Source organism: Larus michahellis, chromosome 1, assembly GCF_964199755.1.
Source record: "Larus michahellis chromosome 1, bLarMic1.1, whole genome shotgun sequence".
Lineage (NCBI taxonomy): Eukaryota > Metazoa > Chordata > Aves > Charadriiformes > Laridae > Larus > Larus michahellis.
The window spans coordinates 213,250,540-213,270,199 of record NC_133896.1 but is presented as its reverse complement, the minus strand read 5'-3'; the positions used below and the strand labels follow the sequence as shown (position 1 = coordinate 213,270,199).

Sequence of the window (19,660 nt, the reverse complement as noted above, 5' to 3'; positions counted from 1 at the left end):
GACCCAGGTTCTTTCCGGTGGTGCCCCATGCCAGTGGCTCTGGATCAAGCTCATAGTATGGTTAGGATGAGAGGAAATGGCCTCAAGTTGTGCCAGGGGAGTTTTTGGTTGGATATGAGGAAAAAATTTTACACAGGAAAAGGGTTGTCAAGCATTGGCCCAGGCTGCCCAGGGCAGTGGTGAAGTCGCCATCCCTGGAGGGATTAAAAAGCCGGGCAGACGTGGTGCTGAGGGACATGGGTTAGTGGTGGGTTTGTCAGTGTTGGGTTTATGGTTGGACTCGGTGATCTTAAATGTCTTTTCCCACCTAAATGATTCTATGATTTTATCATGAGATTTTTTTCCATTTAGATATTTGGGTGGCTCAGGTGGGTGCTGGCAATGGGGCACGGCTGGGCACGGGGGTGGGGTTTGCCATCGCTCACACCGCTTGAGTGTTTCTGCGGGTGGGAGGTGGCAGGCTGAGAGCTTACCAGCGGCTTCTGTTGGAACTCGGCTATTGAGATTTTTAAATTTTTATTTGTGGAAAACCCATGCAGAGTTCTTGATGCAGAGAGCAGGAAGCAGAGACAGAAAAGATCACATGTAATTTTCAGTCCTTTGCTCTCTCAGAGTGCCCCCGTCCAGAGTCGTGCGCTCAGCTTGGGCAGTGTTCAATGAAGGCAGACGCATCTCTTACAGCACTGGTGGCAGGGAGCACCCCGTACGACATCATCACCGGCAGCGGTGCTGGTCCTGAGCGGTGAGAAACACTCCCTTTGCCTTTTGACTGAGGAAGCGATGAGAAACGGAGCCAGAGTTTGTAAGGAAATACATGGAAGCTTCTTCATACAAGCTGGGACCACCCTGCACCCTGTCCTTTTCTGGGCAGCAAAATACTCGCAGTTTCAGCCTCACACTAAACATCGACTCCCTGCGGGTTTGTCTAATCCCTGTCAATGCCCAGTGCCTGGGGAGGTCACCCAGCCCTTTCTCCTGCCCCGCAGCAGGATCAGCAAGACACTTGTCTAAGGTTCTCCGGTGGTGGATTGCCTCCTTTCCAAGCAACCTGTCCTGAACACCTTCCTGGTAGATTTTTTTTTTTAAAAATATGTCTAACCTAAACATTCATAGCCAAGATTAATATGCAAGTTTGCCAGCTGATGCATATCAGGGGGATTCTGATGGTTTATGTCAGTTTTGAGAGAGCTTTGGATGATCTATAAAGGGAGGAACGAAGGAACGAAGCAAACACAGATGGACGCATGACATTTTACAGGAAACATTTTCTTTTCCGTATTTCTTGAGTAGACAACCCTCTCTCCAAAGCAGGTGATAAATCTGTATTCCCTCTCTGCAGAATTATGAAGCGACTCTTCCTCCTAGAGTGATCTGTGAGCATTCCTGGCACCTGTAACTGTAGGTTATGTCAGGAATAGGAAACAGCCTTTGCTTTAGATTTGTGAGTGATTTCCTGAGGTCAGGGTACGCAGCAGCAATTGCTTCTATGCAGAGCACCGTCCCCATCCTGGGTTCCTCCTTTCCAGCTGATTCCTGCTGCTCTGGTGCTTGGGTCGGCTCATGGTTCCTTGCATTGGCTTTGCTGGATTTGCAAACACCTGTAGGAGGACCTATGACACTTCACCTCACCACGTCGCCTCTGCATTGATGTGCATGTGATCGCGGTCAAGGTTTACAGCGGAGATGCACAAAGAGGCATGGGAAGTGATGGCTGAGACTGCCGCAGTGAATGTCCCACTCTAGCCTTTGATTAGATAGCCTTTGTAGATTTCGATTGAGATGGAGATGGGGATGGGGATGGACATGGGCATGGGGTTGGAGATGGGGATGAGGTTGCCAGGTTGCCCAGAGGAGTTGTGGTTGCCCCATCCCTGGAAGTATTCAAGGCCAGGTTGGACAGGGCTTTGAGAAACCTGGTCTAGTGGGAGGTGTCCCTGCCCATGGCCGAGGAGTTGGAACTAGATGATCTTCAAGGTCCCTTCCAACTCTAACCATTCTATGATTTATGATTAAAGCAGACTCTTATCCCTGGAGAGCCTGGCAGTCACGAGGTTTCTCAGATGCACTGGTCTGACTCCTGATAAGAAGTGGAGAGCAGACTCCTCTCGCATGGATGAGTGGGGGAGATGCAGGGGGAGCCGTTTCCATCCCTTGTGAGCAAGGAAAGGGTGGGGGCATCCTCTCCTCCCCTCTACAGGGGACCTGAAGCACTGTATCACCTCTCTGGTGCTTGGTGGGCTGATCTGTCCTCTCCGGCTGATGCACTTCAGTCTGTGGGGCAATTCAGCCCTGTGCCACAGGGGCTGAAACGCTGCTAGTGACATCAAAGAACTAGCATGATGTAACATTTCCAAGTGATATCTTGGAAAACGGGAGTACATTGGCCAAAGGGACAGTCGCCCAGCACCCGTCAGGACTGGCCCATTGGTTTTATGTGAATAAGCTATTGGCATGTCAGAGTTAATGCATGCAAGCTATTGGCATGTCAATGCACCCTCAGTAAGACACCAAACTAGGTGGGAGTGTTGATCTGCTTGAGGGTCGGAAGGCTTTACGGAGGGATCTAGACAGGTTGGATCAATGGGCCAAGGCCAACTGTATGGGGTTTAATAAGGCCAAGTGCCGGGTCCTGCATTTTGGTCACAACAACCCCATGCAGTGCTACAGGATTGGGGCAGAATGGCTTGAAAGCAGCTCGACAGAAAAGGACTTGGGAGTGTTGGTTGACTGCCGGCTGAATATGAGCCAGCAGTGTGCCCAGGTGGCCAAGAAGGCCAACAGCATCCTAGCCTGTATCAGGAATAGCGTGGCCAGCAGGAGTAGGGAAGTGACCGTGCCTCTGTACTCGGCACTGGTGAGGCCTCACCTCGAGTACTGTGTTCAGTTTTGGGCCCCTCACTACAGGAAAGACATTGAAGTGCTGGAGCGTGTCCAGAGGAGAGCTACCAAGCTGGTGAGGGGTCTGGAGAACAAGTCCTATGAGGAGAGGCTGAGGGAGCTGGGCATGTTTAGTTTGGAGAAGAGAAGGCTGAGGGGAGACCTCATTGCCCTCTACAACTACCTGAAAGGAAACTGTAGAGAGGCAGGGGTTGGCCTCTTCTCCCAAGGGAATAACGACAGGACCAGAGGAAATGGTCTGAAGCTGCAGCAGGGGAGGTTTAGATTAGATATTAGGAAGAATTACTTCACTGAAAGAGTGGTCAGGCACTGGAACAGCCTGCCCAGGGAGGTGGTGGAGTCACCATCCCTGGAGGTATTCAAGAAACGTGTAGACATGGCTCTTCAGGGCATGCTCTAGTGCCCAAGATTATTGTTTGTGGTGGGGTGTTGTGTGTGGGGTTCTGGGTGTGGAGTTTAGTAGGTGGGTGCTCTTTTTTTTTTTTTTTTTTTTTTTTTTTTGTGGTTGGACTTGATGATCTCAGAGGTCCCTTCCAACCACTAAGATTCTGTGATTCTGAGATTCTGTGATTCTGTGAGTTAAGCACCTGGTCTAGGTTTCCTTTCTAGGCACTGGAGGGAGACGGACATTTCTAGGAGATAATTCATTGCACTTAACTTCACACCTGCTTTAGGATGGGATAAATCCTTTTCTGCTGGTGCCTCCCTCTCTCAGCATCTGACCTGTCTTTATCAGCTTGTGAGATACTGCGTCCTGCCAACTGCCGCAGCAGTTTGAAGATCCCTTCTTGGATCTGCTTCACCTTTATGCCGTAAATGATGGGGTTAAGCATGGGAGGGACCGTCAGATAGAAATCAGCCACCAGGACTTGGACATGAGGTGCCAAGCCAAAAGAGAACATCTGCAAGTACATGGAGAGTAGGCCTCCTATGTAAAACAGCAGGATGATGGAAACATGGGACCCACAGGTCCTGAGGGCCTTGAGACGAGCCTCTTGGGATGGCAGCCTCATCACAGACCTGAGGATCATACCATAGGAGAAGGTGATAAAGACAGAGTCTGCCCCCACCAATAGCGTTGCCACGATAAGGCTGTAGAGATCGCTGATAGACGGGTCGGCACAGGCCAGCTCCACCACGGCCATGTGCTCACAGTAGGAATGAGGGATGACTCTGGTTTTGCAGTAGGGTAAGCTGGTGAGGAGGTACATTAAAGGTGTCATGACACCAGCTCCCCTGGCCAGAGACAGCAGTCCTATCTGGATGGTCCTTGAGCTTGTTAGGATAGTGGTGTATCTCAGGGGGTTGCAGATGGCTGTATACCAGTCAAAAGACATTGCCAGGAGCAATCCTGACTCCACTGCAGTGAACGTGTGGATGAAGAACATCTGGATGAAGCAGGCCTCAAAACCAATCTCTCTTGAATCCAACCAGAACACACCCAGCATTTTGGGAACTACAGCAGTTGAGAAAGTGAGGTCAATGACAGCCAACATGGAAATGAAATAGTACATAGGCTCATGGAGGCTTTTGTCCAGCCTCACAGCGAGAAGGACCATGCTATTTCCCAGCAAGGTCATGATGTACGTAAAGCAGACAGGGATGGAAATCCACATGTGGAGAGCTTCCAGGCCAGGGATGCCCATCAGGAGGAAAGGCAAAGAGTTGGTGTAGGAATGGTTGGTGGTTGACATGGCGCAGGTGGGCCAAGCCACATGTTTGTTCCCGACTTTAGTTCCCTGTAACAGTGACAGAAAGGTTGGGATTTTGCTGGCATCAGTTTGATCATAAAACTGTGCACACTGGAGTTCTCAAGCATGACACAATTTTCTTGTATTTATTTGGGGAAAAACTTTCAGAATGTGTTATCTACAGTCAGGCTTTTAAACTGATACTGTGGTCAGGGCTTTCCAGAGGACACATCACTGGAGAGTCCTAGCTCATGTGGGGCCACCTTCCCTTCTGCTTCTCCTTCCAGTCCCTCTGATTTACCTCTAGCTTTTGCCATACGTGTGTCTGTCTAAAGGCTGGCACCATGGTGTCCTGTCCTGTTGTGGCTTCCAACCACTATCGCCACTATCAGTGGGCAGAAGTGGGCCATAATGACCCCCAGGCTCTTTGGCCCTTGCCCAGCCTTCATGAGCAGTGCAATGGCAGGGCTTAAGGACTTGCTGCAAGGAGCAAGTCCCTCCCTCTGTATGGGTCCAGGCCACACAAGTCCCAGCCTGTTGTCACTTTGAGTCATGCAGAAACTGCACCTAGACAACGTGTCCATGGCGAAACTGGGCTGAGAGAAACTGCAGCCAGAAAAATGATGTTCCAAGCTGTCACCCGCCACTCAGGGGACACAGCTTCATTGACAGCCTCTAGCTGCTAGCCGTGGTCAAGGAGGGTACAATTAACATGGTACCTTCCTCCACACTCATGCACCCATGAGCCTGAAGGCCAACCTAATGCAGAATGTTGTCCTGTCAGAAACAGTGGAGTCACACCTATTTTTTTCCTCTCTGGAGCCCAATAACACGGGATTTGCTAGAGCATGCTTTCCCAGGAGAAATCACACCAGCGCAGGCTTGTGGGCTTCCAGAGTTGGAGAACCTCCATCCCTTGATTTTTGCCTCGAGTGCTAATCATCCTCATGGTTACAGTCACGTGTTTTTCTTCCCATTTGACATCATCTGTCTACTCCTCCCGGCCGCAGCATCCTCCCCCACCTGCCTGTGCTTGGCCAGAGGGCCCTTTACGGCAGAGCACCTCCACCGCATGAAGGCACGTACTGCCCATGACCAAGGAGTTATTCTTGAGAAACTCAACACCTAGAGCACTGCGAGTTCATCACCTCCACTCGCCTGTCCCACTCTCTGTCTTCTTGAGAGGTTTGGGCTTTTTTTTTCACATCTCCAATACAACATTTTCCATTTCCCTCTTATGCATCCAAAATGGTACTAGCCCTTTGGGTGCTGGCGTTACCCTCTCAGTGTGCTGTCAGCTGCTTTCCAGAGCCTCTGTTCTCCAGGATACAGTGCTCCACTCTGAAAACCTGCCCAACTCTCCTTCCCTGGTATTTACCTTATTGCAGGCAGTTCCTTTGAACGCCAAGTCTGCCAGTCTCTCTAGACTGCTCTGCCTGACTTGCCTTTCCCCGGCATTATTTGAGACACAATTTGTGCTGATTTTGGGACAACTGATGAAAGTCGTACAGAATAACTTCTAGTCTAGAGCCAGCCACTGTGGCATCCCTGCAGAAACACAAGATTTTTGTGATGAAGGTTCTGACAGCTTCATTTTGAGGTCTCTTAATCATCCAGTTCTTCATCCGCTTTGCTGATGCTTCACGGGTCTCGCACTGTGTCAGCTCCTCATCTGAAATCAGCGCGGTGGAGGCACATTTCTTTTAGATAACTCTGTGTAGTGTATTCAAACACACATTGATTGACTAAACTTGCTATCTCATCAGAAAATGAAATCAGCTTTGTTTGACAAGAGCTGTTTCCTGCAAAGCCACGCTGATTGCCATAATTTAATTTGATTCCAATCCTTTAATTCTCTATTGACCAAATCTCCTGTTAACTTCTTGGGCGCTCTGCTGGGCATTGACGTCAGGCTAAGCAATCTGCAGCTAATCACATCATCGCACTTTCTCGCTAAAGCAATGGCCTGAGGAAGCATCTGCAGTCACCGCGGCATGCCAGGACTCATAAAAGTTTGGCAGAACAGGCCAAAGACCTCCTTGGCCAACTCAGACATGCTTTTTCCCTCGTGCAAATTACCCAGACCCACTGCTGTATTTGTTTTCTGTTCCTAGCAGAAGCTATTTAACATCCTCTTCAGCTACCAAATCAGTTAAATTACATTAAAAAAATAATGATTTTATCAGATTTATCTCTAATTTTAACGATCAGAGATAATAATCTCTGGTTGTCTTTCTTTCAGGTAGGCATGGACCTCTCTTCTCCATGCAGAGGGGCAGATGTTTTTGTCTGCTTTTATCTGCTGTCTCTGCTGAACAGCTGCTAACTCCCACCAGACCCTGACCAGGTCCCCATTTCTCACTTTCTCCACAGGGCTTTGGCTGCGGCTCTCGGTGCTCCCTTCGCTTCCCACAGCTCTCCTTTTCCGCAGGCAGGCAGGGGAGCAGGCTTGGCCATTAGCTGGACTTGTTCAAAACATCTCCTAACTTTCTCTGCAGTTTCCTTGTCTAAATTCCCTCTGCCTCTAAATTCCCTCAGCTTTGGGGAAATGGAACTTCAATAAAAAATCAGTGCTGCAGGCTGAAATGCATTTAGATCCTCACCACCGGTTCCTAGCACCACCAACTTTTTTTTTCCTCTATTTTAATTCCTCCTCACTCCTCACAGTTGACTAGTGCTGGATGCAGAATACCTTAATTGAAGGAATGGACCCTGTGCTCTCCTGTCACATTTTATGCCTGCTTTGCCACATCTTCCAGACTGAGCTCTCCCCACACCTTGCACCACTTTCCTTCTTGCCACAGACACCTCGGTGGCAGTGGGGCATTGCCCATTGCAGTGTAGCACACGTGTCAAACTTACTTTCCTATGGAGGTCATAGAGTTGTGGAATTATAGAATGATTTTGGTGGAAGGGACCTTAAAGGCCACCCAGTGCCACCCCCTGCCCTGGGCAGGGACACCTCCCACCAGCCCAGCTTGCTCCAAGCCCCGGCCAACCTGGCCTTGAACCCCTCCAGGGATGGGGCAGCCACAGCTTCTCTGGGCAACCTGGGCCAGGGGCTCACCGCCCTCACAGCCAAGAATTTCTGCCCGAGATCTCAGCCCAATCTCCCCTCTTGCAGTGGAAACCCCTTCCCCCTCGTCCCATGGCTCCCCGCCCTCATCCAGAGTCCCTCCCCATCTCTCCTGAAACAAGGTTATTTCAGGAGGGGACACAAAGGTGAGTGTTGCCTGCGCCGGCTGCGTGCCCATGGCTTTCTATTCAGACACCCGCTGTTGTATGCAAGGGATTAAGAACATTATCTGTGGTTGGAAATTTAGTTTGTTTTACAGAAAAATGTGTATTTAGCTAATTATTGATTAATTTATACAAACAGAAACAAGGAGACTCTTTTGCAGCAAGCAGTTTCCGGTTTTGGTTAAAAGTATTGGTATTTATTTTTTTACTTTTTAAACTCAAGTCCTATTTTTAGCGTAAAAATACTTAAAGAATTGGAATTCTGCAGCCTTGGGTCTGCAGTTTCATTTGATAAGAAACTTTAAAATTTTGAAAAAATTACTTTTAAAAGAAGATTTTACAGCAATAGCCTCTTTTTTTCTAACTGACTGACATTATGAGTGCACACAGACCAGATCATAGAATCGTAGAATCACGGAACGGTTTGGGTGGGAAGGGACCTTAAAGTCCATCTGGTCCAAATCCCTTCCATGGGCAGAGACACCTCCCACCAGACCAGGTTGCTCAAAGCCCCATTCAGCCTGGTCTTTAACACTTCCAGGGATGGGGCAGAAACAGCTTCTCTGGGCAACCTGAGATGCTGAAGTCCCACCAGCCTCCCATCCTTGGGAGCCAGGAGCCTCCTGCCATGCCCTGACACATGCTGGACCCGCCGTACAGCCACCCACCTTGCTCTCTGCTTGCAGACAGTTGCCACCCTCAGGGACGCTCGCGATGAGAAAGAAACATCTCCTGTGCGTGAGGGCAGGTGCATAAATCACCCCAGGCAAAGCCGACGGGAGTCTCCTGGATGGGGGTTCCCAAGGGCCTGAGTCCTCTCCAGGCATCTTCTGTAACAACCCCAGTGAGGGGATGGATGTTAACAGCCTTAGTCCCAGGTCAATTCTCTCTCACTTAATTTCTTTTACAAATGACACATGCTAGGAGGTGACCAAGCTGGACAGGAATAGTTGTTTCCAGCAGAATGAAAGACCTTTGTCTTTCTCCTGGGGCAATGCAAGCGCAGCTTCACTTCTGGCTCTGCTGAACCAGTACTTGGAAGCCTCTCCTGGCTCTCAGCACAAAGGGCTGTGCCATGGCACGAGCTGTCCTTGCCCCCACCAGACCCCCTCCCCAGGCCCCAGGCAGCATAAGGCTGAAATGTGCAAATTCAGCATAGCAAAAAATGCAAATTCAGGATAGCAGAAACATTGTCAACTGTTTGCGTTTTTTTTCGAGATGTCAGGGGAATGTGCAGCAGAAAGTTGGATAAACATCATAAAGACAGGAGAAAATGTTTCTGATGTGGGGAATGACACGTTCAAACAGTTTTGAAATTGAACGTATTTCACTGAGTTTAACTTTTAAATTGATGTAGAAGTGAGGACTAAACAGAACATTTTATGCAGGATTCATCTGAACAAACACAGGTGACAGTTGAAGACAAGGTGTCAGTCTATGGCTGGAGCTAGTCCTCCAGATTGCCTTCATATCCAGGGAGACAAGTGGCGATTTTAGGACAGTATTCATCCCAACCTAAAGCTGATATCTGAAGTACGTCAGAGGAATTATGCTTCACCTGCCTCTTTCATTGCCATGACTGTAAGGGAGATGATGGTGACCATGTGGACCTCTGCCCTGAACGTGTCTGAGAAGGATGAGAGTTGTCCCACTCCCCTACTGTTGGAGGAAACATGCCCTCCCTCTAGGCTTTTCTTCTGAGTCCTTGTGTTAATGGATTCAGTTCCCCAACGTCAACCCTCTGCTCCTGCTCCACCCTCAGGCCCAAGTGGGGTTGTGGCTCCTCTCTCTGGATGAAACTCCCACCCCCACAAACAGAGGACCATGAGCAGCTCTGAGACACAGCCATTGACCTCTACTGAATTCTCTCTATTGCATCACTCCCATATCTTAAATGTCCTAATGGGAGCTGTCACATAACCATGGCAAAACACAGAATCACAGAATGGCCGGGGTTGGAAGGGACCTCTGGAGATCATCCAGTCCAACCCCCTGCCACAGCAGGGTCACCCAGAGCAGGTTGCACAGGAACACCTCCAGGCAGATTTAGAATGTCTCCAGAGATGGAGACTCCACCACCTCTCTGGGCAGCCTGTGCCAGGGCTCTGCCACCCCCACAGGAAAGAAGTTTTTCCTCATGTTCAGATGGAATTTCCCGTGTTCCAGTTTGTGACCGTTACCCCTTCTCCTGTCCCCTGGCACCACTGAGAAGAGTCTGGCCCCATCCTCTTGCCCCCCGCCCTTTAGCTCTTGCTGAGCATTGATGAGATCCCCTCTCAGTCTGCTCTTCTCCGGGCTGAACAGCCCCAGGGCTCTCAGCCTTTGCTCAGCACAGAGATGCTCCAGCCCCTCCGCATCTCCGCAGCCTCCGCTGGACTCTCTCCAGCAGTTCCCTGTCCTTCTGGAACTGAGGAGTCCAGAACTGGACCCAGTGCTCCAGCTGTGGTCTCCCCAGGGCAGAGCAGAGGGGGAGGATGACCTCCCTCCACCTGCTGGCCACGCTTTTTTCAATGCCCCAGAGGAGACCATTGTCCTTCTTGGCCACAACGACACATTGCCCTTGTGCAATGGGCACACCCCAGGCAAATGCTTACCAGCCTGCTGCTTTTGTTCCAAAACATGGACTCTTTGTACTGTAGGTGTTACTGAGTCTCAGAAGGCTCCAGCCCCAGGAGGAGCATCCCTGCAGAGGGCTGTCACTGGAGCACCCTCTGTTTCTGAGGAGCAGGAACTCTTGTGGGTGGCTGAGCCTCTGAACCTGCTGAACCTCTTAGTATTGAAAAAAACCAAGCTATAGGGATATGAACTGTTGGTGTTGGTACTTTGGATAGTTGTTGTTGACACATATCATCATGTTCACGGGAATTGCACGTCTCCCAGTGAGCCTCCAGTAGCAGTTCAAAATAATGCCTGCAGAGTATCTCCGTATCCCAGGTCAGAGCTGGGCTTTCCACCTGATGATGCTAAGCTGTAGACCCTCAGAGCATCTCCTTGTGCCTGCAGCTTCCAGATAAAACCTGTCATTGCTGGGGGACCTGACTTGTCTGGGTTGTTCCCGCCTGGATCCCAGCTTCCAGAACAGGAGGGCTCTTGGACCTGGGGAAATCTCAGCATGGTTGGGTGCTGCAACCCCCAGACAGAGCCTGTGAATCCTGGTTGGACATCGTTGGCTGGCTCAGAGAGGGCTCAGAAAAGTCTGGGATGTAACTGGTCTACTGGTAGCAAGAGTTGTCCAGGCACTCAGGTCTGAGACACTCTGGCCAATGGCATGCCGTCCTTCAGGCCTTCAAGACACTCTAGATCTAGTTATTCATGGACTTGTGGTCATGACAACAAGCAAACACAGGACTGATAAGTATTCCCAAGCAGATTCAGTGTTTATTTCCACCACTACAAGGTGTGGGCCCCTAAACACCATTGTGCATCTCCCCAACTTTGGTTTCCTCACCCAGCTGGTGTGAACTGTCGGGTGGACAGAATGCTTTGAGGAGCTCAGTTTCAAAGATGTTGGGTTTCCATCATCAGCCAGAAACCTGCAAAAGCTGGTCTGTGCTCATTGAGGTCAGCCTTTTGTGCAAGGGAGGCCCAGAGAGGAGACCCTCTGTGGCTTGAGCACCTACAATGTGCGACAGTCTCCTATTGCTAGCCCTGATGGTCCAGCAGGGACTAGAGACAACATTGAAGAAATTTCCCCATTTGGATTAGAAGATTTTTCACCGTTTACGCAAATATATCCAGAGCCCTGAAATGTTGCTTTAAGGTATCACAGGGATGTTCATGACATTGGGAACATCTCAAAACTCAAAGGCGGTTGCTTACTTCTCTGTGTCACCTGGAAAGAAGGAAGGGAAATAAGACTCTGGTATTTGCTGATGACCCCAGTCCCAAGTAGCTCTTATCACCAAGTGGGGTCTCATGTGGTCATCTGAGACAACGAGTCCTCCCCTGTCCTCTCATTGCTTCTGTTCACCACATGCATTCAACAGGAATGAAATTCGTGCTGTCTTTGCACAGATGAAAACATCTGGAAAACCACTGACTACTGTGTCAGGCATGAATCTTCCTGGAAAATAGCAATTCGAGCACTGCCTGCCGGATCTGCTTGGTCCTGATGCTGTAAACGATGGGGTTCAGCATGGTGGGGAGTGTCAGGTAGAGATCAGCCAGCAGAACCTGTGCATGCACGGAGATGCCGCTGCCAAACTGCTGTGCGTATATGGAGACTATCCCTGGGACGTAATACAGCAGCAGCACGCAGAGATGACATCCGCAGGTGCTGAAGGCCTTCCAGCATGATTTTTTCCTCAGGGCAGTTTTAAGGATCATCCCGTAGGACACAGCAATGAACGCCATGTCCATCCCTACTATAAGAGAGGACCCAGCTACACTGTAAAGCCTGCTGGGTCTGGGGTCCGCACACGCCAGCTTCGCCACAGCCATGTGCTCGCAGTATGAATGGGGAACCACACGGGAACGGCAATAGGGGAGATTGGTCACCATCCCTGTCAAGGGAACGATGAAAAGGAGAGCTCTCACCACAATGGCTAGGCCTATTTGCGCAATTGTTTGGCGATTCAGGATGGCTTGGTACCTGAGGGGGTGACAAATTGCAACATAGCGGTCAACAGCCATGGCCAGGAGCACTCCCGACTCCACTGATGTTGTGGAGTGAACAAGGAACATCTGAACAAAACAGGCCATGTAACCAATCTCTGTAGACTTCAGCCAGAATATGCTCAGCATCTTGGGGACAATGGATGTCACCATCACCACATCGATGATGGCCAGCATGGCCAGGAACAAATGGATGGGGTCCCGCAGGGAGTTGTTCAGCCCAATGACAAGCAAAACGACACCATTTCCTACCAAGGTGATGATGTAGCCTGAGCAGAAAAGGATGCCCCAGCAGGTGGGGAAAGATTCCGAGCTGGGGACACCCACAAGGGTGAAAGAGGAGGAGCTGCTGTTGAGGCGGTTGAAGGGTTCAGAAGCCATGCAGGAGAATCTTCCTTTTGTGCTTAACAAAAGGAGACTAATTTTGAGCCCTGAGATGTCCAGAACTAAGGGGGATAAGGTGGGGACTCTGCATCAGTGCACGAGCCAAATCAGGAATCCACATTGTTATTACGATGTGTGAGATGGGAGCGCAACACCGTAACACGACCAGGTAAGGGGAACGGATCAGAAAAAATGAATAAATGAATAAATGGAGATGAATGAATAAATGAATAAATGAATAAATGGGGGTGCTATGGTTTGAAAGTTCCTACAAGGTGAAGAAGTTCATGTTTCAAGTTGTGCCACCAGGGACAACCAAAGAGCTTTTACAGTCCGTTGCTTGTGAAAGGCTTATTTCTTTATTGGTTGCTCACCACCGCTCAGCTGACATCTTGAAATAAGCTGCAAGAGGAGAGAAAAATGTCAGCATCCAGCTTCCCTCAGACAGCGTTTCTGCCTGAGCAGTCCTGGCTTCCCTGCAATGGGCTCAACATAGGAGGTTCCCCAAATTTGTAGGGTAAAAAGGGGTCTCAGAAAGTGTTCTGGGACGTTAAGCGTGATCATGAAAATGCCTTTTACTGCTCTGTCTTCATTCTGTCATTCACCCGTAAGAAAAGCCAGCAAAACTATGTGATAGTCAAAGGAAAAGATTAATTTCTGAGGTTTTCTGATGGGAGAAGCTTGAAGGTAATACGGAAACTCCAGAGAACAATCCTGGAGAGACAGGAGGAAGAGTCTGAGTATGGTGGGCAGAATCTGCGCATTCATTTGTGACAAAACTCTGCTGCTGCTTCTGCTGCTTCTCCCCACACAGTGGCAAAGACCAGGCAGGTGAGGACCACACCAGATCCCTGCCTGTCAAAAGAAATTGCCTGGATGATCATCCATCAGCAGCTTTTTAGCAAGCAGCAGGCTGGGGCGTGGCTCCTGGCTGGCAATGCCCGTATTCGTGACAACGTGGAGTAAAATTCACCTATGTACAGTCATGCTACAGGATCATTTAGGCTAAAATTTAACATTAGACATGGCCAGTGTGGCAGTAGTGAGAAGCAGAAGCTAGACAAGTTCAGAATAGAAATAAAGAAGATACCGGGAGTCACTAAGGAAACACAGCACGTGAAGTTTTAAAATAGAGAACTATGGCTTAGCCCCAGGTTTGGGGTTGCTGCAGGAGCTGCTGGCTAAAAACACTGGTCAGGACAGAAGTGCTTACCTTCTGGCCCAAAAGTCTGCAAATCAGGACATTTTAGAGTCTGTAACAGGATCAAAATGCCTTTTTTAATTACCACTTATAATTGCACTGCACTGACCCTCTGCACCCAGGTGACCAGAAGCTGCAGGAGTCAGGTGGGACTCCAGATTAGAGCAGCGAGGTTAAGCTGTGGCCGCTTCCACCGACCCATGCTCCCGAGTGGACCCACAAACTGCCCGTGACATGGACCAGCCTTTTGGACCAGCCCCTGCTGCAAAACAGGGCTGTGCATCCTGGGATGGCGCAAGCCCCACTTTAACACAGCAGATCTCAGGGTCTACATGAGGCTCCCCCCACAAAGACTCAGGGCACGGTTCAGCTGCCTAAACACGGGTGCCAAGAGCCATCTGAGACCTCCAGGTGTGTCCCACCTGGCCTCTACTTCCTTTACAGCCAGCAGGGTGCAGGTCCTTGCAAACCCTGGGTGATGGTCTGCCTCTGTCACATGGATGCCTTGGGTACCTGGGGGCAACTCAAGTGGCTGTAGACATCCAAGAGGCAGTGGAATGACACCCTGAGGGTCTGAGACCCTGTTGCAGACAGAGAAGAGCTCGAGCACGGAGCCCACGGAGTAACTGACTCCCTAAATTATGTGTCTGCCCTGGGTGAGCTGGGTTGCTCTCCAGGATCATAGAAGCTGGATCTCCACCGGCAGTACTCAGTGCTTAGGCACCAAGCACTCAGCACACAAGCATGTGTGGACAACTACCTCCAGGCACTTACGTGTGTCTGAATCCAGAGCAGCGTCCACAGGTGCCTACATCCAAGGCAAAAGTATATCTGCTTCCAGAAGTTCAGTTCTGCAGCTAGTGCCTGGCACGATATTATTGTCAGTATTGCAGCAGTACTGAAGAACCCCGATCACTGGGACTTCTCGGCCTGGGAGATGGAAAAACGTAGCACAGATGAGATTTGCAGCCTAAGCAAAGGTTTCTCATCCCGATCTGCCAAGAAGGATAAGCACAGGCATTTGTCTCACCTGCAGGGCTGCAGCAGAACACCTCTGTGTGTCTCCACGTGCAGCAACGCTGGGGTATTAATCCATCCTCTGGAAATCCCCGAAGGGACAACAGGTGGAGGACGCAGAGATCAGGTTGTCTCTTCTACGAGGAGATGGAAATTTTCAAGGCTGCTTCAGCTTCTTTCATTAGTTCTCCCTCGTAGTGTCATACCATTGGGGTCTCAGGGTCTGGCAGTCTCCAGAGCCTGATGGGTGCCCGTGAGACCAACGCACAAAATGTAAACTAAGTCCGTCTGAAGTGGAGAAAAATCCCTTTGGTTTTGCCAGAGAGAGCAAGATGGTTTCGAAACTCGGGGTTTCCACTCTTATCTCCACTCAGAACAATTACAGCAAACTTTTATGTCTCCCTGAAAGGAGTTTGTGCAAGAATCCATGCCGGGAGGTAGGCATTTCCGATCAAACATGAGGAAAAACTTCTTTACGGTGAGGGTGAGAGAGCACTGGAACAGGCTGCCCAGGGAGGTTGTGGAGTCTCCTTCTCTGGAGACTTTCAAGACGCGCCTGGCTGCAGTCGTGAGTAATGTGCTGTGGGCAATGCTGCTCTAGCAGGGGAGTTGGATAGATGATCTCTAGAGGTCCCTTCCAGCTCTGAAAAATTCCATGATCTCGCAGCAGGTCCCGAGCCTTGGCTGATCACGCAGCACGCAGCTGAGGAACGATGCCTACTGGTCATGCATAAGGAAACCACACACGATGGCAAGCCTCCAGCAGGTGTAAGGCCTGCCTTTAATGATCATTAACAGAATGCCAGCTCATTAGGGAATAAATCCCTAATTTTCCCTAATTTTTCAGTTTATTTTCCAAAAAAAGGTTCTGAGGCAAGTGCAGACGAGAACCTGCGTGTGAGCAGAAGCACAGTGCGAGAGGAATGCCATACTGAAGTGGAGCTTGTCCTTTATTTTCCTGTCATCCATACAAAATTATCCGACCTAATACAAGTCCAGCAGGTCATTATACTGTGGTGACTGGGCTGTGTCAGGGCCATGCAAGCACAGCACTGAGAGGAGAGGTGGGACTGCCTCGGAGAGCTTCCATCCTAGCTCTGTCCCACCAACACCCTCTTCTGCCTTGTCCTGTCTATTCTGTTTCCACCCTCAATGCTTCCTGCCACCCTAAAATCTTGGTCAACAGCACAGGATTTGTTCAGCTCAGGGTCTGAACATGCGAGGTGAGGGAGGAGATGAAGACATGGTCATTTGTGATGTGCAGGGAATGTCATTCCTAGAGATTTTGTCAGAAAGGGGGTTTTTGTTCTGCAGATGCATTCCCTGCCCTAAGAGCACTTTCTTCACAGCCCCTGTGTCCTTTCTCCAACCCAGCACTTTCCCAGAGGAATGGGAGTGTACACTTGGGGTGTGAGATGGAGATGCAGCCTCCAAGGCAACCTCTGTTCCCATGTGAGATGTCTTGTCCCATGAACTCTACTCCGACCGTCTGGCTGCCCTGGAGAGCCTGGGATCACATCTGGGACTGCCTCACCCCATAACGGCCATAACAGCCCTCCAGTACCTGAAGAGGGCCTACAGGAGAGATGGGGAGGGACTCTGGATGAGGGAGGGGAGCCATGGGACGAGGGGGAAGGGGTTTCCACTGCAAGAGGGGAGATTGAGCTGAGATCTCGGGCAGAAATTCTTGGCTGTGAGGGCGGTGAGCCCCTGGCCCAGGTTGCCCAGAGAAGCTGTGGCTGCCCCATCCCTGGAGGGGTTCAAGGCCAGGTTGGCCGGGGCTTGGAGCAAGCTGGGCTGGTGGGAGGTGTCCCTGCCCAGGGCAGGGGGTGGCACTGTGTGACCTTTAAGGTCCCTTCTCACCCAAACCATTCCATGATTCTATGATTCTGTGACCTGATGTAGGATGGGTGCATCAGCTCTGACATTTGGGATGCTTCAGTCTGTCAGAGCTTCTGCCTCAAAGCAGCCCCTAGGGGCTACAGCTCAGAGCCTGTTCAGGACAAGGCATTTCTACCATCCATCACTCAGCTCCATGTGGGCTCAATGTTATCTCTAGTGCCATGGTCTTACGCACATTATTTTCTTGGCCTCTTCTCCCTCCAGGGACCCATGTCTTCTCCACACCTGAACAAACCCAGACAGCCAGAAATGCCCCTCCATCCTGCAGGGATCTCTATGTGTTGGATGGCAATGATGCCTTGCAGTTTCTCCTTTCCAGACACACAAAATGGCACTGTGTCCTGTCAAGGAGAGGGAATGTCTTCAGTGGTCAGGTCATGTGCCCAGGCAGGGATACTGTGTTAGATTGCAGGTAGGGAGCATGCTTTCAAGAAAAACTCTTAGATTTAGGCTGTTTTTCTTCAAGTCCACTTCTCTGGTTGATATGTCTCAATGGCAGATCAGGAGGTTTCAGTACACCCAAAGCAAGCCTTTCTTCCCAAGGGAAGGTCCCCCATGCTCTTCACACACTTTGGAGCCTGTCACGTCATAACGTGTCAGTGTGTTTATTGCTTTTGTGCCCAGGAGATTCCTGGCTGCTGATCTGGACCAGAGGGTGCAAACACAGACCTTGCCCCAGGTTGTCTGCAAGCGGAGACCAGTCAGCCACACAGGACAACACAGACTGAAAACACACACACAAACACAAACAGCATCAATGGCCTGATCCTGTTCTCTTCTCTGGCTGATTAGGATAAATGCTTTTAGAGGAAATTGTATGTGCATATGTATGACATGGGTCCCTCTGGCAGCTGTGCTTAGACCCTCAGTCTACCCAGTAGCTGGCCCTGGGTCCCTGGTCTCCCCAGTTGCCTCATCCACATACACAGAGGAGAACAGCCCTCTCCAGGAGCTGGCTGAGTCCTATGGCATCACCAGTAGCCAACCCCATGGACTCTGCAGTAGTGTAGCTCAGACCTCCCTGGTGCCTCCAGCAGCAGCTCAAACCCTCTGGGCTCTCCAGCATCCAGCCCAGACCTACAGCCTCGCTGACACCTGACTCCCAAACCTCAGCTTACTCACGGCGTGGTCCTGCTTGATGTTTGATGGTTGATCTCCAGACGTCCCTTCCAACCCCTATTATTCTGTGATTCCATGTGTGATTGCACGCTGATGTACGTACCCACCCCAGCCTCTCCAGCTGCTGGCGCCCTGGATTCGTGGGCCCCTATGGTCCATGGTCTCCACTCCAGCGGCTGGTGCTCAGCCCTCGGTGCTCACACAGGTTAGGGGGCCCTCACCCAGGGTTGTTGTTAGAAATGGAGTTTAATGAGAAGACAGAAGCATGCACAGACTGTCATGTTGACCAACAGCTTATTTACATGTGACCGGACCCTTTCATCCCCTTATCCCTCTGTTTTCCCACACTTGTCTGCCCCCAATCCACCCTGATCCCTCCCATTCACAGCATTTGGTTCCTCCCGGAAATGTCCCATCATGAGAATTGCAAAGTCCCAAAGCGCCCCGACTGTGCCCCCCGCCCCACTATAGGCAGTACCCCGTGTCAGTTTGTACGGAGGGAGACCCACTGCCATTGGACCCACTACCCGCTCCCAACTTGGAGGTCTCACACCTGGCTATGGGCTGAGCATCCTTCTGGGGAGCAGCCGGGCTGGGGGCTCCGCTGCCTCTGAGGGGGATTTTGGGGTTCCCCTGCCTGCCACATTCCTCCGATCCTTTGGGTTTATGGAGGCGAATCTTTAATCACACAACCCAACAGCCTCGGCGCCAGGTCCCTGCAGGAGGATGGCATCCACGGCTGTCCTGGTTTAGCCCCTGTGGGCAGCTCAGCCCCACACAGCTGCTTGCTCACCCCCATCCCCTCCACAGCGGGGTAGGGAAGAGAATCAGAAGAATAAAACTGTGAAAACTCATGAAATGTGGTAAAGATAGTTTAATAATTAAAAAGGAAAAAAAAACCCAAACAAAAGCCAACAACAACAAAGGAAAATAAAACCCAGAAAAAGAAGCGATGCAAAAAAATCTAATTGCTCTGCACCAGCCAACCAATTTCCAGCCAGTCCCCGAGCAATGTCAGCCCTGGAAAACCTCCCTCCCATTTTTTATTGCTAAGCGTGATGCCATATGGTCTGGGACATCCTTTCAGTCAGTCGGGGTCAGTTGTCCTGGCTGTGATCCCTCCCAGCTCCTTGTGCACCCCAAAGCTACTCACTGGTGGGGAAGAATGAGGAGCAGGAAAGATCTTGATGCTGTGCAAGCCCTGCTCAGCAGTGGCTAAAACATCAGTGTGTTACCATCAACACTGCTTTCATCACAAGTCCAAAATATAGCCCCGTACAATGACAAAAATTAACTCTGTCCTGGGTAAAACCAGTTCCAAGGTGCATGGAGAGGGCTGGTGGAGAAATGCCCCTGTGCAGGGCAGAGGTGCAGCAATGCCCAGAGGCCAGCGGGCACCTCAGCTGTCTGTGCTGGCCTCCACCGCACTTCTCCTGCTCAGAGGGACCGACTGCCACTTCCACCGGGGCGACTTCACCTGTTACAGCATGAAGAAGTCGTCAAGGAGATGGCAACCGGATGCTACTGAATGGATGCTCTGGTGTAGCCCCGCTGTAGGGGTGGGGGACAGAGGGAGGGGAGAGCCAGAGAGGTG

At 50.5% G+C, this 19,660-nt stretch overlaps 2 protein-coding genes across 2 annotated transcripts; both read right to left on the bottom strand.

Annotated features, from left to right (window-relative positions):
- Positions 1 to 2,971: 2,971 nt before the first annotated feature.
- LOC141737979 (olfactory receptor 52K2-like) lies at positions 2,972 to 4,592 on the bottom strand. Its single transcript, XM_074572999.1, has one exon. It carries the CDS (start codon positions 4,590 to 4,592, stop codon positions 3,558 to 3,560), a length of 1,035 nt encoding a protein of 344 aa, XP_074429100.1. The 3' UTR covers positions 2,972 to 3,557.
- Positions 4,593 to 11,876: 7,284 nt separating this feature from the next.
- LOC141737978 (olfactory receptor 52I2-like) lies at positions 11,877 to 12,824 on the bottom strand. Its single transcript, XM_074572998.1, has one exon. It carries the CDS (start codon positions 12,822 to 12,824, stop codon positions 11,877 to 11,879), a length of 948 nt encoding a protein of 315 aa, XP_074429099.1.
- Positions 12,825 to 19,660: the final 6,836 nt, after the last annotated feature.

What these genes read in the sequence shown, in the direction of transcription:
- LOC141737979 (XM_074572999.1), bottom strand. Translation starts at nt 4,592, where the DNA reads ATGTCAACCACCAACCATTCCTACACCAACTCTTTGCCTTTCCTCCTG.
- LOC141737978 (XM_074572998.1), bottom strand. Translation starts at nt 12,824, where the DNA reads ATGGCTTCTGAACCCTTCAACCGCCTCAACAGCAGCTCCTCCTCTTTC.